Here is a 20583-nt window from a genome sequence, read left to right on the forward strand (position 1 = left end):
TTTATGGATTCACCGGTAATATTTAAACATGCCATTTGCAGTCAACTGTCATAAAAATCAGTAAAGAATAAGATTTCTTAAAATGTGCAAATATTATCTTAGTGTTACCATTGATAATAAATGACCACTAAATACATACTTATTATGTAAAGCTCTTTAAAGTACAATAAAAATACAAAATCTATTTGTTACAAAAGGCCATTGCTATGGCTACTACTCATACTCATTATACAAATTCCAAAATACTACATGACAAACAAAATTATAAAGACTTTTCTTTATGAAACATACACTATTCTATTTGTTAGTGAATTCAGATATTTTTATATATCTATATCTGTATATAGTACTCTATATGGATGTTGAACAAAGAGAGAGGAAGACTCATGTAATGTAGGACATTAAGGCCCCTATTCAGCAAGGCACCTGAGCACATGTCAAACTCGGCAAAGGAATAATCCCACTCATTGCAGTGGACTTCAAAGGTATATGCAGAAGAACTTTGTTGAACAAGCTGTATCTTGTACTTATCTGTACATAAAGATGTATCCAGTTCTGGGGCCCCCAACACAAAAAGGACATGGAGCTGCTGGAGCAGGTCCAGAGGAGGCCACAAAAATTATCAGAGGGCTGGAAAACATCCCCTGTGGGGACCAGCTGAGAGAGGTGGGGCTGTTCAGCCTGGAGAAGAGAAGCTGTCAAGGGGACCTTATTGTGGCCTTCCAGTTCCTGAAGGGGTCCTACAGGAAAGCTGGGGAGGGACTTTTTACAAGGGCAGGTAGTGATTGAAAAAAGGGGAATGGTTTTAAACTGGAAGAGGGTAAATTTAAAGTAGATATTAGGAAGAAATTCTTTACTGTGAGGGTGGTGAGACACTGGCACAGGTTGCCCAGGGAAGCTGTGGATGCCCCCTCCCTGGCAGTGTTCAAGGCCGAGTTGGACGGGGCTTTGGGCAACCTGGTCTGGTGGAGGTGTCCCTGCCCATGGCAGGGGTTGGACTGGAGGAGCTTTAAGGTCCCTTCCAACCCAAACCATTCTATGATTCTGTGATTCCATAAACATGTGATGAGGAATTTGCAAAATGCATTTTTGGTGTAAACTGTAACTGCTAAGGACAAAACAGGAAGTATCACAAAAAAACTCTGAAGAAAAAATAAAGGAAATATTTTTTAAAAAATCTGATCTTTTTTTCCACATCTGTATGTTTTAAGGGGAAAATACGACAGATTTTAAAGTTTTTGAACTGAAATACTATGGAGTTGGGCATCAAAACACTAATGATAATACATTGCTGAGATAAGTTTAAGGAGTTATTTATTGCTTATGTTAAGGATTAATGAAGATTATGCATAGACAGGTCAGTGTTAAACTCACTTGCAAAATACTCAACAGAGTGGGACTGTAAACATTCAGGTGTTGAAAGGTGCTTACAGAATTGAGCCCAGTAAACGCAGAGTGCCTGCTTATAACAGAATTACAGAAATTCCTAAGGAAACGCAAGACCATAACCTTCTTTTTAAGTTATGGTGATCATGTAATGAATTCCAAATTATATACGTTATTATAAAATATCAAACCAAAGGGCAGTTGCTCTGTCCATTCTGCAATTTAGCAGTTCTTCTATGCTCACTAAACTCTAATTAGCATATGAGCAAACATGAATTAAGGACCTAAAGATCTTCTGGATTTTATACACTAATAACAACATATATACAGCACAGTAACCACACAGAGTAATGGAAATCAATTACATGGCATCAAGATTTACCTTTTAAGCATATATAAATGGTCAGTATTTTCTGCTTTTTCACTTCAATTTGAAATTTTTGTACTAGATATTAATAATTTTAATGCTTTGATATTAAATGGCTTTAAAACAATTTCAAAATGCTGCCAGGTATTATGTAAAAATCATGCTTGTGTGTCTGCAAACAGGGAGAGAGGTATGTGTGAGCTTTCTGAAGAACTTCTCGAGGCTAATAGCCACAAAGCATAGTAAACTTGGGCCATAATATGAGAGAAAAAAACACAACAGCGACATTTAATTCATCTTTCATAAACAAATACAACTTTTTACATTTGTACAGGACAAGACTGGACCTAATTTTGATTTTTACAGAAGCAAACCTCGTGAGAGTTTACATGTGTAAAAAACCATTTTTGGCACACGGATAATATCTGTGAATATGTGTTCAGAATTAAAAATACCCAAACAATCCACTGTGGAGGAATGTCACATTTAGTTTCTTGGCATCAGCACCTGCTGTCTAGGGGGTCAAGACAAAATACTGTGCCTTCAAGAGTTAATCCCATTTTGAACCCCTCCTGCAACGAAACGAGACATAGTTAATAAAAAGGAAAGTGATTTCTGGAGGATTAAGCTTTCTTTCTAAAAATATCTGAGTTTATCTTTAAGGAGGTAAATCAGAAGCATGTTTCAGAGTTAATTCACAGACATTTACATTATTCGGTCAGGCAATTTTTAAGAGGACTTAGTGGTTAATTTATAAAAGGGTGTATCTTGTACAACAAAAGAAATACAGCATATATGTAAAATGAAGAAGATACCACAGAATAAACATATTGATTACTCATACATATAGGTTGACAGAAAAACAAGCTGGACTTGCGCCCTGTTGTTCCTGAGGAAAATTCAACGTGATTTATAAGCAGGAAAGACTACAGCGATATGAGCAAAGAGACTCTTATAGTTAGACTTTAAAGATCCAGATAAGTCACAGACATTGTGACTAATACCAGGTGCCTCCTACATCCAGTAATCCCTGATCCCTTAGAAGCAGTCCAACAAAACATGCAGCACACAACCGCATCTCAGAGGTTGGTTCTGAAATGCTCCCTGTGCACTCAAATTGCCAAGTGTATGCTTTACACTGCCCACTGCCCTCCGAGCTTCACTAAAAATGCCAATAAAATCATACTTGTTCTACTGCAAATGAACAAACTGTATTTCAAAGGCAAGAAACTCAGTGAAATAAAATACAATGGTCTTTAGAAAGTGCAAAAAAACTTCTTTACAGGTTCAGACTTTACTCACATTACTTTGATCAGCAGAAACACAACAAGGGGTATAAGCTAGATGCTACCATCCCCTCTACTGAGAAGAAATTCATTCTACCAATACCTGCATGTGGTTTACAAAATGTAGTTAGCTTGCAGCAGTTCTTAAATAATAACAGCACTTCTAACACCGGGAAAGTGTTCTTGTTTTCATTTATCTTTTTACTTTAAAAGAAACTGAATAATTGTGACTTGATCCTCAAAAGAAAAGTCACATTTGAGTCAAAAATGTTTCAGTCTGTCAGATGAAAGTACCGTAAAGGTAAAAGTGCCTACAAACAAGGGCTCAGAACAGAAATGCCGTGAGAATGGTAACTGCAGTGGCACCTGGCACAGTTTTCAGTTCTCTTAGAGAATGCTGACTGCATGCCATGAACTCAAGAGTATGTGCACTCATGAAGCAAACATCTTGCAAACGAAACAAATCTTTTTGTAAAGCAATCTGTATTGGGATTAGACATAAAATCAAGCCTTTTCTCATAATGCACAGCAGTACCTCAAGAGCACACCTTGTAATGTTAAAAGACAAATCCCAAGTCAAACCAGCTTATTTTCAAATAAATGTAAACCTAGAGAATTCACCTACCTAGCTAGAATTTTAAAAGCAAGTGAATATTTAATAACCCCACCAGTTACTGATCAGAAGAGTAATGCAGAGAAACAGAATAAGCTTCCTGGCGATAGCTACTAAATGATCTGAGATTTCCCAAGCAAAATTCGAATTTTCCTAAAGGCAGATCCACATGAAGGGATAATGAGCCAGAAGCAGTCCTGTGGTGTAAACCTTCTCCGACTGCACTACCCAGTTTGCCTTCCCTGGGTGACGCGGTGCTGCTAAAGCTCACTGGCCTATTTGACCTTGGGGTTTTTTTGTTTGCTGGTTGGGGTTTTTTGTTGTTTTTTCCTTCCTCTCCAAAGGCCGAACAGGAAGAGCATTCATTCCTAGCAATCTGGAAAGCCCTTTCACCAAACACGCATCCCATTCATGCCATGCATGCCCTTATCTTTCTTCTATACATTTAAGCACTGTTTATTGGTAGCTGCACTTCCAATGCTCTTGTTCTGGCTAGCTAAGAGCAAATCAGATGATGCATTTGGAAGCACACACATCTCACTGCTCTGATGTTGATCGTGTGGGTTTTTTAAACTTTTGTTTTATTCCATACAAACTGATATTTTGTCACCTATCACTTAGCTTGTGTTTGCTATGACTTTACTTTGAACTATTTTGACTTTCTTAAAGAAACTGCAACTTTGCTCTAGACAGCTTTCCCCTCTGTTTAGTCTTCCTCCTTTTTTAAGCTGTAATATTTTGCATTTAAATAATCAGATTTTCAAATACTTGCAATGTGACCAATGTTAATCCATTAAGAGACTGCTGCATTGTATGTATCATAATTATTTGAAAAGCCTTTTAACTTTATTGCCATAATGAACTACTGTCTGTTCTAAAAGAAAACAGTAATGTCATTGCCAGGTGCTGTTACCTGCATACCTGAGAACCCAGCTTCTATTACAGGCAGAATTTATAAGGAAGTAAAACCTACTACTGTAGTGCCAGGAAGTGCAGAGTTAACACATGCATATTTTAAAACAGCTCATAAACAGAGCTGTCTGTAACAGGAATGTGGCATGAAGCATTGGAACAGGCTACCCAGGGAAGTGGTGGAGTCACCAACCCTGGAGGTGTTAAAAACATGTAGATGTGGCACAGTGGTGTTCAATTGACGGTTGGACTTGATGGTCTTAGAGGTATTTTCCAACCTTAACGATTCTGTGATTCTATTTCAATGTTCACCTGTTAAATCACATAAGCCCCACTATCATCAAGGGTCAATTACTAGTTAAATGTAGGCTCAAACTTCCATGCCAACCATAGAGTCAAAAAAGCCCAACAGCATAAAGAGGAAACCAAGGCAATCTAGATACCCATCTGGGCATTTTTCAGGTTTTAAAAGAATGTAAAATCCAGATTATTTTTTTTCTTTAATATTTAAGTGGAGGACAAGAAGTGCGTAGGACTATAGACCAAAGAAAGTTGTATTGTCTCAATCAATATCCCTGTTAAATTAAATGCAATCCTCAAAAGGGGAAAAAACCCCACAACAACCTTGTCCAACAGACTCTCTGGCAAGGTGATTGCAATCAAATTCTTAAAGATTGGGAAAGCACAGACTTCAGCTCTGCCAAAGCCATCTCCATTACTAATCCCTCAGGTTTTGCAAAATAACTCCAAATTCTTCAAAAATTTTTGGAAACTCCAAAAATATACATTGGCAAATATACGATAATTTAAAAAAAAAAAAATCCAATCAGCTGTGGTCAAGCAAGCCACAGGAAGTGAAGGCTTTAAGAAAAGAATCTCCTTTATGCGCAGACCCAGTTGAATTGTGATTAGTGCAAATAATAAAATAAGTATTCTATGCCATAGGTATCGCAGCGATGAACACCATTTATATACACATATACATATGCATTTCTGTATCGATGCATACATCTCTCAGGTCTTACGGCTCCTACTGGAAGCTGCTCTATGATTATTATAGTATCCATCATGAAGCATATGCCTACTTCTGACTCTCCACTCCAAAACCCAGCATTCGCAGCTGCAATAATAATGAAGTCAGTTGGAATGACTGAGTAGATTATAAATTATGATTTGTTTTTATCTTTTTTTTTCCTTAATAAACTTGATTAATGTGTTAGGCAGAATATTTTTTCCTTTAAAAATGACATATATAGTCAGCACTTAGTACACATTATGTACTATATATATATATATTAAAAAATGCATCCTTAATTTTAATACATAGCATTTTAAATATTTTGCCTTGTGAAATTCAGACATTTCAGCTTGTAATAATGTGTTCTTAGCATAACATACTGCCTGCTCATTAAAAAGCATGTGTGCCACGGCTTTCTGTACTTTAAAGGCTCAGGAAACAGCAACACCTCATGTGGTCAGGAAGATCTCTCAAGTTTGCTGATTTTCAAGGAATGCAGAAAAAGGCCATCCCCTGGTACTGGACAGGAGTGGGAAGGGGAAGGGCTATGAAGTACACATCTGTATTGTGCCTTGCTCCTGTGTTCATATCTCCACGATGACAGTGTCAAGTAACTTTTTACTTCCAATGTGATTTACAACAAGTACCGAACATCTCAGTTACCCAGGAGAATGACGGTGGTGTACTAAAGGATATGATGGGTCTCTTAAAGACAACAGCAAAGCTTGTTTTCACTAGAAAAAGTAACTCAAAACCAACCTCTCTTCCAAAACTCACACTTTTTTGTGTCTATGATAATATGATGTGAGGTATTCCAGTAAAAAACAGTAAACAGTAAAACACAAGGAACTTCCTTTGCATTGAAGAGAAATCTGCCGAAGCCAACCATTATGACCCTTAAGTCACAAGGACTTCACTCAATGACCCTAAGTCAGCACAAACACAATGAACTAATGATAAATTTACATGTCTCTGAGATGATAATGTAGAGGGCTGAGCATAATTTATTTCAGATGGAAAGATGACAAGCCTACAGTCTGCTTCAGGTCATGCAGGGAGAATGGCTTATAGCTCCTGGAGGCTTTATGATATTAACTACCTTGAGATTTTAATAAATTATAGCAGCTGTTACTGGTATGATTCATGACCCAAGGAAACTTCCCCTCACTGCAAGATTTCTGGGAAAAATAGACAGATTCATTTTATTAATGTCTGGATACGGTGAAAACAGAGAGGATGAAAATATGTTTCAGCATAAGAGTGGAGCAAAACAGGAGGTTGGATTGTCATCAGAGAGAGGCCTGAGCTGTAAAACTCACATCTCAGCACATGTTTGAGTTCTGAGCTCTCCAAAAAGATCAACAGAGATTGGACTGAGAAATGGAACAGAAAAAGCTGAAGTGTGAAATCTGGATCCTCACTAAAGATTAAACATAATCCCCCAGAGGTCAGAGAACTTCATCTGATCTCATTAACTTCATAATCTCAGATGCAAAGTAAAAGCACCCCCTACTTCAGAGTTTATTCTCCAATGCCTCTTCTGCTGTGCTGTGCCCTCCACTCCCACATCGCTTGCACATCACCTTCCACACAGATGCGGAGACAGCTTTTCTGCAGACTGCGTATGTTTGTTGAGGCATCTAACATAGCTCTACACGACAAATGAGATACAAGAGCCTGGACAGAGCTGCTCCAACCAGGCTGTCACTGCCTGGCATAAAGGCAGTCACCCTGCCAATCTGGGTGTAGGATAAACCGCATTTAATGTCTGCTCAGAATAAAAGCTTGTATTTTGAACTATTAGATGTGTTCGTAAACTTTTGTATATTTAATGGGATACGTATTTACTGAAACTCAGGCTGTAGTTTCATAATGTGAAGACAACAGATCCCTTCACTTTGTATTCCAGACAAGGAAAGAAGCCTACATTTTCTTTTCCTGTGTCTTAATGTTAGATTTCCCAGCGCACATCACATGTTCTGTTACATGGTTTTACCTTTTGCAGGTCTGCTTCACCTTCAAAGAATCACAGAATGGTTTGGGTTGGAAGTGACCTTAAAGATCATCTAATCCAAATCTATTCTTTTCCAGTTTAAAGCCATAACCCCTTGTCCCATCACTACATGCTCATGTAAAGGGTCCCTCCCCAGCTTTCCTGTAGGCCCCTTCAGGTATTGGAAGGTTGCTATAAGGTCTCCCTGAAGCCTTCTCTTCTCCAGGCTGAACAACCCCAACTCTCTCAGCCTGGCTTTACAGGGGAGGTGCTCCAGCCCTCTGATCATCTTTGTAGTCCTCCTCTGGACCCACTCCAGCAGTTCGATGTCCCTTTTGCGCTGGTGACTCCAAAGCTGGATGCAGTGCTCCAGGTGAGGTCTGACCAGAGCAGAGCAGAGGGGCAGAATCACCTCCCTGGCCCTGCTGCCCACACTTCTTGTGATGCAGCCCAGGATTTGGTTGGCCTCTGGGCTGCAGATGCACATTGCCGGCTCATGCTGAGCTTCTCATCAACCAGCACCTTCCCTCTTACAGGCTGTGTATCTAACAACTGCTGACTTCTACCACAGCTATCTTTTGCTTATTGCAAGTTTTTAAGTAATTATTTCTAATAAAAAATGCATTCAACAAATGTGATTGTACTAGTACAAGAATCTGTGTATCAAAGGCTTTGCTTAAACCATTGAGAATGTGGTGATGATTAAAACTGGAGATTTTGCTAGTACACATGGAAAACAAACAGTAATGAAAATGAAGGCTTAGTATTATAGCCGCTGATAAGACAAACAGAAAAGACAGAAGAAAACTAAAATCAGCTGTCCCTACCTTAAAATTGCAGGCCCCTAAAAATTAAAATGGCCTTGACTTACAGAGTTGTCTATATAAAACACAAATCTTAAAAGTTTTGATGTATTTTTATATATATGTACACACACATGCATAACAATAAAAACACTAAACACATGCACACTTCAATTGTAAATGCTTTAAATACCATTATTAAAATATGATATACCAACCATCGCTGACGCTAGGCACCCAGGAAAGCACAAGAGAAAAAGAGATATTAGGAGAAACATGTTTAACCTGTATTTTGCACCAATCGCACATAGTGAAATAACTGCACATAGCTTTTGCTTTAGCCAAAATAATATGTTTTTTCACAGCCTGACAGCTTTGCACTTGTTCTCAATTGGATTATACATGAATAAGTTTTGTGCCTCCATAAAGATCCACAAATAAATTTTCAGTAGAAGTGTCAGAGTATGCCAAGACTGGTATGCTAGAATCTCTAATGGTGAGACTAGTTTATAGAACAGACTTAAACGCTGGAAAAAAAGAAAATACATACGTGCCGGGAGGGACACCTGACCAGTGCAATATTCTTTGCAATAGGACAGAGAAATGCCCTAAGGTTTGGGGGTTTTGCTATTGGTTGGTTGTCTGCTTTTTAGGTCAAGTGAGTACACACAATTATATGAGTTTTTCATTTAATGACTTAAAAAGTATTTGATAAAGATTTCTACTGTTCCATTCACCGAAGCTTTATGAGTTGACAAAACTTTGCAGCCTTATATGCTAACAATATAAAATTTTACCAAAAGATTAGCTGTAATAAAAGCTCTGTGTGTGTGACATTTAGGTACAGTCACAGGATTATTCCTAGTACCCACAGATACTACAGCATACCTTTTTCCTAAAATGGGCTATACACAGTGGAAACACCGATATGGATCAATGTGAGGTGATACAAGATTTGGTGTTTTGTGCTGAAGGGCTTGATCATAACATTACAGCATTCACAAAACAGAGGCACTTTTACCAGAACTGCAAAGAAGCCAGTTTTGGCTCTTAGCTGCTATATGAAATAGCCAGAGCACAAGAGAGCAAGAACCTAACTTTCTGACTTCACAGTGAGCGGAGTTTGCCAGTGGCACCATACTATACTGATGTGGAAAATGAAATTTCACAATAAACGGCAATTCATAACTTTACTTAGGTAAATTAAACAGTATTTAAATGTTATTTCAGCCATTTTGAACTGTTTCTGCTCCTCTCTAGGCAGAACCGAAGGAGCCCAAGAGCTAGCTCTCTTGGACTGTGTGGGCTCCTGAGAAACAAGAGGGCTGGAAGCACTGGGAACACTTTGTGCTGAAGAGCCAGGATCCTAGAAATTCAAGTTCCCAGTATTTTCAGCCTTCTATTTTGCTGACAGGCTGCTGAAATAAAACAAGCAGATAACCAAGCTGGCAAGGAACTAGTCTGGAAAGTCTGAGTGAAGACAGTGATTTATTCCAAAAAGGCTTTCTCCTAGAACTGCTTCAAAATTGGGTCAGTAACTGACCAGATACTGTCGAGCGTTTCAGAATCAACGATCATTTTCTGATAAAAACACACCAGTTCAGAATTCTTGAATCAATTCTCAACAGTTTAATTGTCCCAGAGTGCCACAGCTATTTTCAAAAGCAGTAGAAAACTGCCATGGCCCCTTAAGCACGTACTTTGCCTGTGGCAATGCTAGGGAAAACCAGACTAAAGCCCCCAAAGGAAAGATCAGGGTATAGCAGGGTGGTAGAGATTTCTGGAACCGAAGAGTAACAGCAGCAGTGTATGGGCAGGGCTTTCATCTCCACTTTCCCATTTAGCTCGCTCAGACCCTTCCCAGGCTAGAGTGGCAGTACCCACTTTGATTACATCGCTTATAGACCCCAAATCAGTGCAGGTGTCTGTATTTGTACCACGGGTTAACATCTGTAAGGATCTTCATGCAGACAAATTCAAACTCCAACTCAAAGAGCACGAGATATACTTACAAAAGCAATAGTCAGAAATAGGTGGGGTTTTTTTTCTATGTATTTGTATGTGCAGTCTGGAATACATTTTCAGAATACTGTAGATATGTATTTTGAGAACATTCATGCAGCATTGAAAACTGCATAATTGATAACCCAATAGTTACCTGCATCTCATCTAGTTTGGACTGAATGTCTGGAGGGAAATCTCCTGCTCCACAGCTAAAAGGGTCAAAAGGTTCTGCTCCAAAAAGGTCTCTCTCTGGAACAACAGAAAAGTGAATCACTGAGAGAAAATGTATGGGCTACAACAATAGCTCTTTGAAGAAATCATCTCACATCTCCTTACGAGTTGAATGTAGCACCTCCAGATATACAACTGATTAACATCCAAATTTGAAATCCAGGTCTTGGTTAGCTTTCCAAAGTTTAAAACTCTTTTACAAAACTATTTTTCCGAAAACACCATCAACTTCTGTTGAAGCCGCTACTTAGCTCTCATTAAAGGTTATGCCTTAGAAAGGAATTTTATCGATCTGATGAGAAGTTTCAACCTGAACAGGGCCTCTACTGCTGAAGTGCACTCTGGAGTCAGTGGGTATAGGGAGTTTCAAAAACGAGGAGGAAACAACTGGACAGCAGTTGTCAAATTTCATTTTAACATCATGTCAGAAACATATTCTTGCAAACAACCTAGCCTTCATGTCCCCTGTCTGCCGCTTACCACCTAGCTAAGGACATCTTTAAACAACTAACCTTACTCATGAAAGGCAAGGTCTACATTTCATACAGTTCCCCAGTGCCCAGCTGACAGTGACTAAAACAAATTGTCAGAGTTTTAAAATCTTGAATAAAATCAAGTTAAGAAACACAGAACAAAAAAAGCATAGGACCATGACAGGTCCCTGGACCCAAAAATAGAAGGACTAAAAATATCTCTGCCAACACCACACAGTTTCTCACTTTTTCTTAACAACAGTATGATTTCTAGTGCTCAGGGTATTTTTTTAATTTGTTTCTTTTTTGTCTAGTGAAGAAGCAGCACATCTAATACATTTGTTTTTTTCTTGCTAGACCAGTGTAATGCTAGCCCTTCACATCTAACAGCCCAAATACTTTGGATTGGGCTTTTTGTTGTTGTTGTTACTGTTGCTTTTCTTCTCAGTAATGTTTTTTTCTCTCTACATGTAATGGTGCCATCTATACAGACTTTTTCTATTGCATATTGGGTTGAACTAAACCAGTAAGAAAATAATTTTGATAACCCAACCCAGCCACATTCATTGCAAAAATTCACAGAACCGAAATTAATACAGTCCTATGTCCTAACTTTCATGGTTGCAAGAAACACAGCAAGAAACCTGGTAAGCACACTACTTATCTTAAAACAACATTAGCTCAAGAGCATGAGAGTGGAAGGGTCCATTAGCAGCTAGACAGTCTTCTGGTTAAGCACAAAATTTTACCCTTAAAATCCATGATACGGAAGCTGACAACTGACTACTTGGCACAAAATCCATGTTGCAGTTGCCAGTCATCTTATTAGTGCTGAAGCTCGTTTATACAGCTAAATAAATGTCTTTATTTTGGCCTCCTTGGAGTCAGAGTTTTAGACTTGTACTTGTCCAGGCTCTTCAACACTTTAGTGTGCTTGCCAGTCTCCGTGGGTTCTGACCTAATCCTTTAGCTGTTAACAGGCTGCACAACAAGCACTTTAAATAATGAGCAGCTACCAGCGTTCATTTCTATAATAAAATACAGAAACAAGCAGGAACTTGATTAATTAGCCACAGTTTTTTAAATATGTAAACAGTTACAAACGATCACATAGGACCAGGAGATGGCCCAGACTGGACAGCCTTATTCCAAACGTTCACTTAAGCCAAAAAAATAAATCTACCCTTTCTCGGCAGAGGCACACCGCCTGCATGCAAAAGAGACTTTAATTAGGATGATCTAATGTAAAAATTAGGATCTACCTTGTCCCTGCCACTTTCACAGCCAAAATGGGTCTGCTCCAGTATAACCAGTGTCCTTACATGCTCCTATGCTCCTAACAAGAAACCTTCAGATGTGTAGCAGCTTTGACTTTCAATCTAACCTCTACTGGGCAAAAAGTAATTATGTTTTACACTTTGTGACTCATAAATCCAGTTGTTCTTTATGTAGGTACTTTTTTTTCCCTTCTCCACAGGTTCTTTTTACCCCTACAAGGAGCTGCCAGTTTTCTGAGGACAAACAGCTTAAAGCAGAGTTTCAACACCAAGCCTTAGCAAACATTCAAGGAACATATTTAGGAAAAAAAGGGTAGAGTCCATGTCTGGCATTTCTAAGTACTGGAATATGACTTACAATTATTTTTGAAAATAAGTATTTTGCGCACTATTATGGGTATTTTCTCATTCATGCCTTATTATTTGGCTTCTTTAATGACAGCACTTCTGAGCTCATTAGCAGGAGAATGGCAGAAGCTTTAGCGCCTTTAACGGCATCTGCCTTTAGAGGAAGGACTACTTCATTTATATTGTTATTCAAGGCCGACTTTAAAATTAGCCAGAGTGTAACTTAGAATTCTAAGTGACAGAGCCTAATAAACCCTGTAGAATGAAACTCAAAATAGAGAAATATTTCCTAGCTGAGTTTCTATGAAAAATTATTATTTTAGTAACTATCTCTATTACAACTTGCTAACCATTTCAGTGTAACAGCTGAAAAAGTCCACAGTACAATTGCTTTTCTGCATTTAAAATTTGTGTGTTAAATGAGAGATTGCACTGCTAAGAATCCTGGAAGGATAAAGCTCCCAGCAATATTTTCAATAGCATTACCAGTATTTCTTTTTTGAACAGAAGCTGAAGAACATGTGGAGCCTGGATGAATGCTAAAATTTAGTCACTGCAGAGCTGCCCTATCACACGGGATCTCCATAAGCTTATTTACTAGTGTTCACTGCACTGTTCACGAGAGGACTCCCTTTTAGGAGAGATGGGATTAAGTGTTTTTTTATTTCAGGTTAGAGAATTTGCATGAAGATTGACTATAACAAGAATACCTTGCCTGGCACACTCCCCAGAACAGTTGTAACATAGACAGGCATTTCTTTCTCCAATACACAGCTACTGTAAGCCTTTGAAAACGATCCCTGCAAACAGCAATATAATTTCCTCTACCTTTCCCATTCCTTGCTAGGTGGAAATAAGTTCTCACCTTGGGAAATACAAAACCATGAAATGCTCACGTTTTACATCTGCAACTCAACCCACAGAAAGACATGAACAGATAATAAATTCTTGTTTCTGTGACCTCTCTGACATTCAGGACAAGAAACACACAATACTGGAGACTAGCGACCTGCACACTGTAATCAACTCAAAGCCAGCAATTACCAAACAAAAGTATAAATATTTGGCTTTTCTGCTGCATTTCGCATTCCCCAGATGTCCTGGAGCAGCTGTGATGACAAATAAAAATTAACTGCACTGAAGACAAGCACCCAAGAAAATATTTGGAATAAGCCGAGACAGTGAAGTCAAGGAAGCTTTTCCCTTAGCTGCTGGTTACGCTGTATTTTTTTCTTTTAGAATAATTACAAGACAAAATGGTTCCACCATTATTTCTAACAACAGACTCTTAAATATCACTGGAAAAACAGCATCTTGGAGCAGATTTCTACACCTGCTAGTTGTGACCATGGATTGTTCAAGATGCATTTGAGCAAAAGAAACGTTGAACAATTCGAGAGAATGCTCCTCTCCCGTTCTTTTCTGAGATACCACAACAATGCCGCACCAACAAGAAACTCACAAATTAATTTCTCTTTTAATTGATTAAAATTAATAAATTTATTCCTTCCTTTAAGATCACTCACAAGAAATCTTGCAACTCCTTACTTTATAGAAACAATTCTGGAAAGTGCTTTTGGTTTTCAAAGAATGACTTTTTTTGTAATTAATACCTAAAAAGACAGCATATATTTGTCCAATCTGCAACTTTCCATCCAAAAATTATGTAAATTTCTCCTTTAAAATAGGTAAAACCAATCATTTGCCATCACTTACATAGCTATTAGTGCACAGACATTTACTGAAAAGCCGTATTGGTATAATGCTGAACAAGAACTCAAAATTTCAAGAATCTTCTCCCTTTTTTAAAACGTAAATGCTTTGGAAATAACCGCCTTTCCAAGAAAAAGGTCAGTGTTGCACTCTTCCAGTATTAGAATACTGCACTTCTCGAATTATGTACTGAGAGAGTCAAAGCAAAATATGCCATTTATAACCTCCTGAAAGGAGAGCTGGCAAGCAAACTTCTACCTCCAGGCATTTCTCCTTATGAAAAGCTGACCTGTCATCCTGGTGCCAATTATGACCTATGAAGCTCTTGGTCTTGGAGGAACCCAAAGTGCTTGCTATTGTTACCGGCTCCTGCAAATGGGACCTGTCTTTCTAGTGCAGTGTTACTCTTCAGTGATTTGTCAAACTGGCCAGGTGATGAATAAGAGGAACTCTGGCATTTAGCAGCACATTTTGCTTGAGCAGCACAAGAGCCATACCTAGGTAACAGGCAGCTGAACCTCACTTAGACAAACAGCAACTGAGGTTGACACTAGCAGAGAGAAGGCGCATCCTTGTCTTTCTCCTTGTTTATCACTGAACATGATAAATACAGAAGTTATAAAAATCATAAAATCCAACAAAATCACCCTGTAATTTAATCAAAAGCGATGGAAAAAAGAACTGCTCAAGTGCAGTGACAAAGAAAGTAGAGATCAGAACATGAAAAGATGGCCTCAGAAAATGGGAGGCTCCAAACTTCAGCTCCTCTTGGTTGTCACCGATCTGACTTGTATTGGAGAACGAAATGCCAGCTGGCAGCAATAACACCATATAAAACAAGGTATTATTGTACATTATAGTAATGTAACATTACACAGCTTGAATGAGGTTCTTATGGGATCTGAACCTTCTCATCTGAGACAGTAAGTCCTTGTCTGATTTTAGAAGTATTCCTCCTCTGTTTCAAATCACATTTTTGAAATATGCCAAAGTGTGTTAATAGCTGATGAAAGCAATAATATTTAACACATAAAGTACCAGGATGTAGACTGAAAGAGCAGGGATCAGAAGTAGAAAGACTGATGTACTTCTGTAATCTCTCTCTAAAGCATGGCATCCTGTTGAGCACAGAGAATCAACAGACACCAGCTGCCATGTCTCTGAACTATATAATCAATTTAATGCAAATGAATGAAGTGCAGGACAAACAGTGATTTTAAACAGTACATATAATAAAGAATAAGCAACTTATTTAGAGTATTTTCTGTATTAAAAAACCTACATAGCTGGAATTCTCAAGACCACTCAGCATTGAGCACTGAATCCCACAAGACTTCTAGCCACAATTTCAATGGCACCAAGGCAGGAAAGTCGCTAAAAAGAAACCTCCTCCTGTAGTTCAATTCAAGTTATTATTTTTGAAACTGGATATGCACACTGAGATTGATTTTATGGCATTGCTTGCAGTTTCAGAGGAACAAATTAGAAAATGCAAAAGGAGTTCATGGAGTGGGTGTCTTTTAACTATTTTTTGTTGTTATTTACAAAGCCATAAAAACTCTCTTAATAGAACAGTTGTATTCTAAAATTCTATTAGAAAATCGTAATCTTTTAAGATATTTAAGAATAGTTAATATTAACCATTCTTAATAGAATAGTTTTAAATTCTCTTTATATACCCTTTGAGAAATCCATAGAAATTGATCAAAATTAATTTAAAATCTTCTCTTAAATAGAACAGATTTTTTCATTGAATCAATAGACTCAACATCTACTTTCTCCTTAGAGGATGACAGTCATTCTGAGCAATGGAACCCAAGGTTGCAAAGGATATGGTAATGATATGGTACTGGGGAAGACATTCATTTACTCGAGTTTTACAATGCATGTTCTCAGTTGTGCACAGCTCTCATTCATACCTGAAAACTCTTTGTACTAGCAGCGTTCTCCAGGCAGAAACTCTTCAAATGTGGCTTTATATGGTGGCAGGCAGTAACATTAATGTCCCTTATCCATAGTAAAATAGGCATCAGAAACAGAAGCTACTACACACAGACCGATTATTTCTACAACCTCTAACACCGCTTGTATATGCTCTGCTCTCCCCCAAGGGATTCCCAAAGCTTCTAAAAATACTTTGGGGCCTCCTAAAAGATTTCCAGTGAAGCCAAGAACCTTACCCTAGCTGCTTTCAAGCCTTTGGAAAATAAAATTGCTATTGCTAATCTTTTGAAGATCTTTTAGCAGTGGTTCACAGATCTGCAGAGGTTCACCAACTAGAAATGAAAAACAAATCTGTAGATGGTATAAAAAGCAGTATTAAAAATAGCATTCCAAGACAGTCTGCTTCTGAAGGGACTTCTTCAGCTCTCACTTCTGCATCATCTTCACCATACTTACTCCACTCGCTGTCTTCCCCTGAAATGTAGGCTTTAGATGCTACAACTGTGGCTTGACAAAGGAAGAACTAGCAGGAAGTAAAAGTATTTCTTGAAGCAAGTACAAAAAAGATACTGTAAAAGAAAAGCCAAGTTAAAATCCCCAACCAAACTCCTTCAAACTGACGATATAATAGCTTTGGCAAGTAAATAACTTTGTTTATAATGTAACTTGACAGCAACATCAATGACTTTGGGAAGATGGTATAGAAATGAAATGGCAGTATTGAATGTGATTTATAAAATCTGTATTTGGCTTTTCATGCACAATGTACATAAAACTTTAAAGATGCTTTATTAAAAAATATAATGTAAGCAAAAATTAGGTCAGTTGTTACAAAACTTACTGATCTCTGTAGATCTACTGGGTACTGGAGGAGGCTGTGTATCATTGCGAGTAGGTGTTGATGACTGAGGGGATATGGGAGAAAAGGGAACCATATCAAAGATGTCAGTGGAGGGTGATTTAGGTGTCACACTGCCTGCCTACAATAAGGACAATAAATATTAGGGCAATAATTCACAATAAAAAGATCACAATACTGAATTCTTCAGCATGCGGATAAGAGCCACAATTTCAAAAAAGTTTTAAAGTAACCATCAGCATGCAAAAAACAGCTCCTGACACCAAGCAAACAGCACTTGCAGTTCGGAGTCTGAAACATGCTAAAACTCTCCAATATATAAGCAGCATTGTAATTTTTCCATTTTCAGTTCATCTGGTACAGCCAGAAATACCTCACAGTTAAACCCGAAAAAGCTGCTGACAGGCAGCTCTCTACTGCAGACAGATGAACACAGGTATGTTCACAAGGCCCACTTAAGCTAATACTGCAACAGCAATAGGCTATGGTCTGGAGTGCACAGAACAAGTACCTAAAATTAAAAGATACAAGCCCATTATTTCTTGTTCGCTAATTCTTCCTTACATGATAACTTATCTGACAATCTAAAAAACCTGTTGTGATCAAAACTTTAGATATTTTTTTTTGGTAAGTAACACACTAGACGCACAATGCACTGAATATCCAAAATTAAACTCTCATTCTTGAATGTGGAATAGAAGAGAATTCATTAGTTAAGGCCCAGGAATTCGGAAGGGTTCAAAAAAATATTGGAAAAGAAAGAAGTGCTCAACCCAGCACTTACTATTGTGCTATAGCCATATTTAGTTTTTAATGATTAATTCCTCCTCTGCCATCAGCCCATTACTCCAGGACACAAATGAGGCACAGTCAAGTCAGAATAAACTGAACACTAAAGACAGATCATGAAATAGATTAAAACTGAGACTGACAGGCCGAAGACAAAATACATATGCAAAACTCATTTGCATGTGAATGTTACTACTCAGACAATACAAAAAGCCTAAAAGCCTACTTTCGGTGTATTAGAAAGACCATATAGCCAGGCACAGAGAAAGTCTGCAACTTTTAAATAAGATTCAATCTGACCAAAATATTCACATGAAAATTTCTAAGTACAAGCAAAATTAGTCACACAGATTCTTTGATTCAGAATTCACGAATACGGCAACCTGGCAAGCAGGTAACGTTCAGCACATCAGAGTTTCATGGACCTAAACCTTATTCTCTATTTCTCTCTGGAGGCTACAGTGGCTGCTGAGAAGGAAAGGACATTTGATCCATGGTCTTCCACTGAACATACTGCTTAAAGAGAAAACTAGAATCTGAAGTCCTATGTTTCCTATTTCCTTGGAGTTTTGAATTCATACTTTAAATTTGGACTAGGAGATATCTAGAACTGTTCAATATCTCCAATAACTTAGGATATTTCTACCTACGTATACTGAGGTGCCAAGCAAATTAAATAAGTAAACAAACAAATAAATAAATCTATCTACATTTAACATGCTGCTTTTTTGTTGTTCTGCTTAAAATAAAACTTAGGCATGTTATTCCCTGGCAAGACCAGAGGTGAATTAGCAGTATAAAATAACTAATTTTTAAGATTTTTACACATAGTGTCTTGTAAAAAGATTTCAGTGCATATTGTTTAGACACAATAGGCTCTTATTGCTACGTTCATGGACCCTGCATTAATCTCCTTTGTGCAAAGTCAGAGAACCAGTGTAATTTAAGTCAGGGAGATCGCTGGATGTAATCTGCTCCCAATCAAAGCAGAGCAATGGATGTGCTTGACCCAAAGTACACATACAATGAATCTCCTATTCCATTCTTTGTACAAACAAAACTCTCTTGCAGAGAGGTTTTGTCTGCCTCAGGAAGGTGAGAGCAGGTTTAATGCATAGTTATATGCCATATATTAACCTACAATTCCCATCAGCATTGACTCAGAATCCTAGGAAGTCTTGGAGACAGTAAATGCTAATGCAGATTCTCCTTATTTGCTGAGTGTTCAAGGGTACATAGAAGCTAGACAAACAGTATTTTCGATTAGTCATAAGTGAGTCTTCTATGCAAAAAGAAAGAAAAAGCACAATCAAGTTTTATACTGTCATTTCCTGTCTAAATGCCATTCTGTTGAAATTACTGGCCACTTTCATACTACTGATACAGCTAGTCTAAGTAAAACTATAATATAGTTATTTTAAGAAATGTATATTTCGAATACATATGAGCACAAGAAGCACTTTTATTTAGTGAATGCATGCAGAAAGCCAGGATATTTGCCAATTACAGCCAAATGTTACTTGCAAGTGGAAGAAAAGCTGAGACTATAAGCATGTGCTATGGAAAAGCAGAAAATATGTCCATTTTTGTATTTGAGATCAATTTTCAACCTTCATTTTGCACAGTTTTTATCAAGTATGCTGAAAGGTACTTAATGGCTAATTGTTCTTCTGTTAATTCAATAGTCTGACTACTGAAGATGGACTTTTAGAATTGTTTGTTTTGAATAACTAATTCTTAATATAAAGAATTTTAACAAAAGACTGACAGATAACACAGAGGTAATTAATTAATGGACTAATTTAAACATGTTGGGAAAATAAGAATTTATGTTTTGGGGGTGGGAGAGAAAAGGCTATGTAGAAATAAGAATAAATCTCCACAGATGGCAAATTTTAAGAGTAACCCTAAAGAATCTAAGATACATCTGCCCTGTCCTTTAACCACTGTACAAAATGCACATTTTTAAAACAAGTTAATACACAAAAGAAAATGTAGGGGAAGAAAAAAAAAGGGAAAAGCTTTTGCACAGCAGGATTACACGAGGTCTTGGGCAGCTGTATTCACTGGTAGGCTTTGGAAGACCACTTTTTGAAGGTGGTGGTATTAACAATCCAGATGGTAGTCTAGAGCGAGGAGAACTCCTAGGAGTAAGCGTAATGGAAGAGATATCTAAACAAGGAGGTGAATCCTCACTGTTACACCAGAAAAAAGTAGAGGGTCTTTGAAACATACGTTCGTCATTATCACACTTTATGTGCAGCAGCTGAAAAGGAATCACAGAAAGAGAAAACATTCTGAGGAACCAATCATGGTAACATCAGGGAAAGAAGAAGAAAAACCCAAAAACAACCAAAAAACACATTTCATACTTCAAAAAAAAAATTGAGACAACTTGCTCCTTGATAATTACACCAAACAAAATGAAGACACGCATCTTTCCAAAAGTGGCTGTGGCAGATGCGCTGACAAATGTCTAAATCAAACTAATGTATCAGCAACATCTCGTATCTGCACATACAAATCAGCGGGTAAGCGCAGATCTGAGAGGAGTTACTCTGGTGGTT

The 20583-nt window shown here is 37.8% G+C and overlaps 1 protein-coding gene across 1 annotated transcript; it reads right to left on the bottom strand.

The window, feature by feature from the left end:
* Window positions 1-2253: 2253 nt before the first annotated feature.
* Window positions 2254-20282, bottom strand: LOC104538192 (PTB domain-containing engulfment adapter protein 1-like; the record flags this gene model as incomplete). Its single annotated transcript, XM_010181302.1, has 4 exons — window positions 2254-2325; window positions 10537-10631; window positions 17210-17348; window positions 20058-20282. Coding segments are annotated over 4 exons (531 nt in total), but the record flags the coding sequence as incomplete, so codon positions are not given.
* Between the last annotated feature and the right edge of the window lie 301 nt (window positions 20283-20583).

This window comes from Mesitornis unicolor, unplaced genomic scaffold (assembly GCF_000695765.1).
Source record: "Mesitornis unicolor isolate BGI_N332 unplaced genomic scaffold, ASM69576v1 scaffold4373, whole genome shotgun sequence".
In the NCBI taxonomy this organism is placed as follows: domain Eukaryota; kingdom Metazoa; phylum Chordata; class Aves; order Mesitornithiformes; family Mesitornithidae; genus Mesitornis; species Mesitornis unicolor.